The 1,667-nt window shown below is 48.9% G+C and overlaps 1 gene segment (V, D, J or C); it reads left to right on the top strand.

Annotated features, from left to right (window-relative positions):
• Positions 1-356: 356 nt before the first annotated feature.
• On the top strand, positions 357-862 carry LOC123256307. The segment is given in 2 exon segments: positions 357-402; positions 531-862. Coding segments are annotated over 2 exon segments (378 nt in total).
• Positions 863-1,667: the final 805 nt, after the last annotated feature.

Genomic DNA, 1,667 nt, shown 5'->3' with positions numbered 1-1,667 from the left:
CCTGGGCAGGCAGGGGGGGCCCAAGGAGCTGCTAATGTGGGGGGATAAGCACAGCTGGCTGGGACTGAGGCTGCTCTGAGCCCTGAGATCACTCCTGTGGGACCTCCCAGCTGGGCTGGGCTGAGATGCCCCAAGACACCCCCCTGCCAAGAGAGAGGCCCAGGGGACCTGGGAGCCAGAGATAGGACCCAGGGTGGGGTGAAGGGGCCCAGGATCAGGGCAGATTTGCATCCGGCCCCCACAGCCCTCCCAGGCACCATCACAGGGTTTCAGGGAGAGGATAAGAGGGAGCAGGTAAGAGGCCAAGCCAAGCTGTGAGCTCTTTGGGGTGCTGAACTCTCAGGACCCCCTGCACCATGGCCTGGCCTCTCGTCTGTGTGTCACTGCTCACCTTCTGCTCAGGCCAGGACTACTCCCAGAACTCCCCTTGCCCTCCTCATCCATCCCTGTTCTTGCCTCTTATGAGGATCTCAAAGCACCTTCTAGCTCTCTATTTGTTCAGGGTCACTAATGAGTTTCTCTGTTTGCAGGCTCCCTCTCCCAGCTGGTGCTGACTCAGCCTCCCTCTGTCTCTGCATCCCTGGGGAGCACGGCCAGACTCACCTGCACCCTGAGCAGTGGGTACAGTAGTTATGGTGCTTCTTGGTACCAGCAGAGCCCAGGAAAGCCCCCTCGGTACCTCATGAGGCTTAACAGTGGTGGAAGTATAGGCAAGGCTGATGGGCTCCCTGAGAGCTTCTCTGGCTCCAGCTCTGGGAACAATCGATTCCTGTCCATCAGCAACGTCCAGGCTGAGGATGAAGCTGATTATTACTGTGGGAATGTTTATAGCAGTGGTGGTGGTTATGTTCATCCACAGTGATGCATTCAGTGAGGAAGTGGGGCAAAAACCTCCCCTGGCAGCCCAGGTGCAGCTTCATGCCTGGCCCCAGGCTGGCACATGCCCTCCCCTGGCAGGGGCACCTCTTGGCTCTTTCTCTGTCTCTGTCTCTCCAGAGATGCTGAAAAAGCCTTTGACAAAATACAACACCCATTCCTATTGAAAACATTGAAAAGTATAGGAATAGAAGAACCCTTCCTAAAAACAATAAACAATATATATCTAAAACCATCAACAAGCATCATCTGCAATGGGGATAAGTTAGAAGCCTTCCCAGTAAGATCAGCAATGAAACTAGGATGCCCATTATCACCTCTTTTATTTAACCTTACACTAGAAACACTAGCAATAGCAATTAGAAGGTATTAAAATAGGCAATGAGGAGACCAAATTATCACTCCTTGCAGATGACATGATGCTCTACCTAAAGAATCCCAGAGAATCAGCTAAACTGCTAGTGGAAATAATCACCAACTTTACCAAAGTTGCAGGATAGAAAATGAACCCACATAAATCATCAGCATTTCTATGTATTTCCAACACATCTCAGCACCAAGAGTTAGAAAGAGAAACACCATTTGAAATCATAGAAGGAAAGTTCTTGGCATCACCCAATGATTCACTCCCCAAAGTGATATAATTTATATGTTGCTGTTTGTTCTTCATTTTTAAAAGTTATTTTAATTTTTTTATCCAGATTATGTTGGTATAATTTTTAATAATAAATTTCTGACAATTTACCATCCGTGTCCTCTCTCTCCCTCCCTCTTTCTCCAAAAGGAAAGTC

The sequence above is a fragment of the Gracilinanus agilis genome, unplaced genomic scaffold (assembly GCF_016433145.1).
Source record: "Gracilinanus agilis isolate LMUSP501 unplaced genomic scaffold, AgileGrace unplaced_scaffold57746, whole genome shotgun sequence".
In the NCBI taxonomy this organism is placed as follows: Eukaryota; Metazoa; Chordata; class Mammalia; order Didelphimorphia; family Didelphidae; genus Gracilinanus; species Gracilinanus agilis.
The sequence above is the reverse complement of the archived record's forward strand: the minus strand, read 5'-3'. Positions and strand labels throughout refer to the sequence as shown.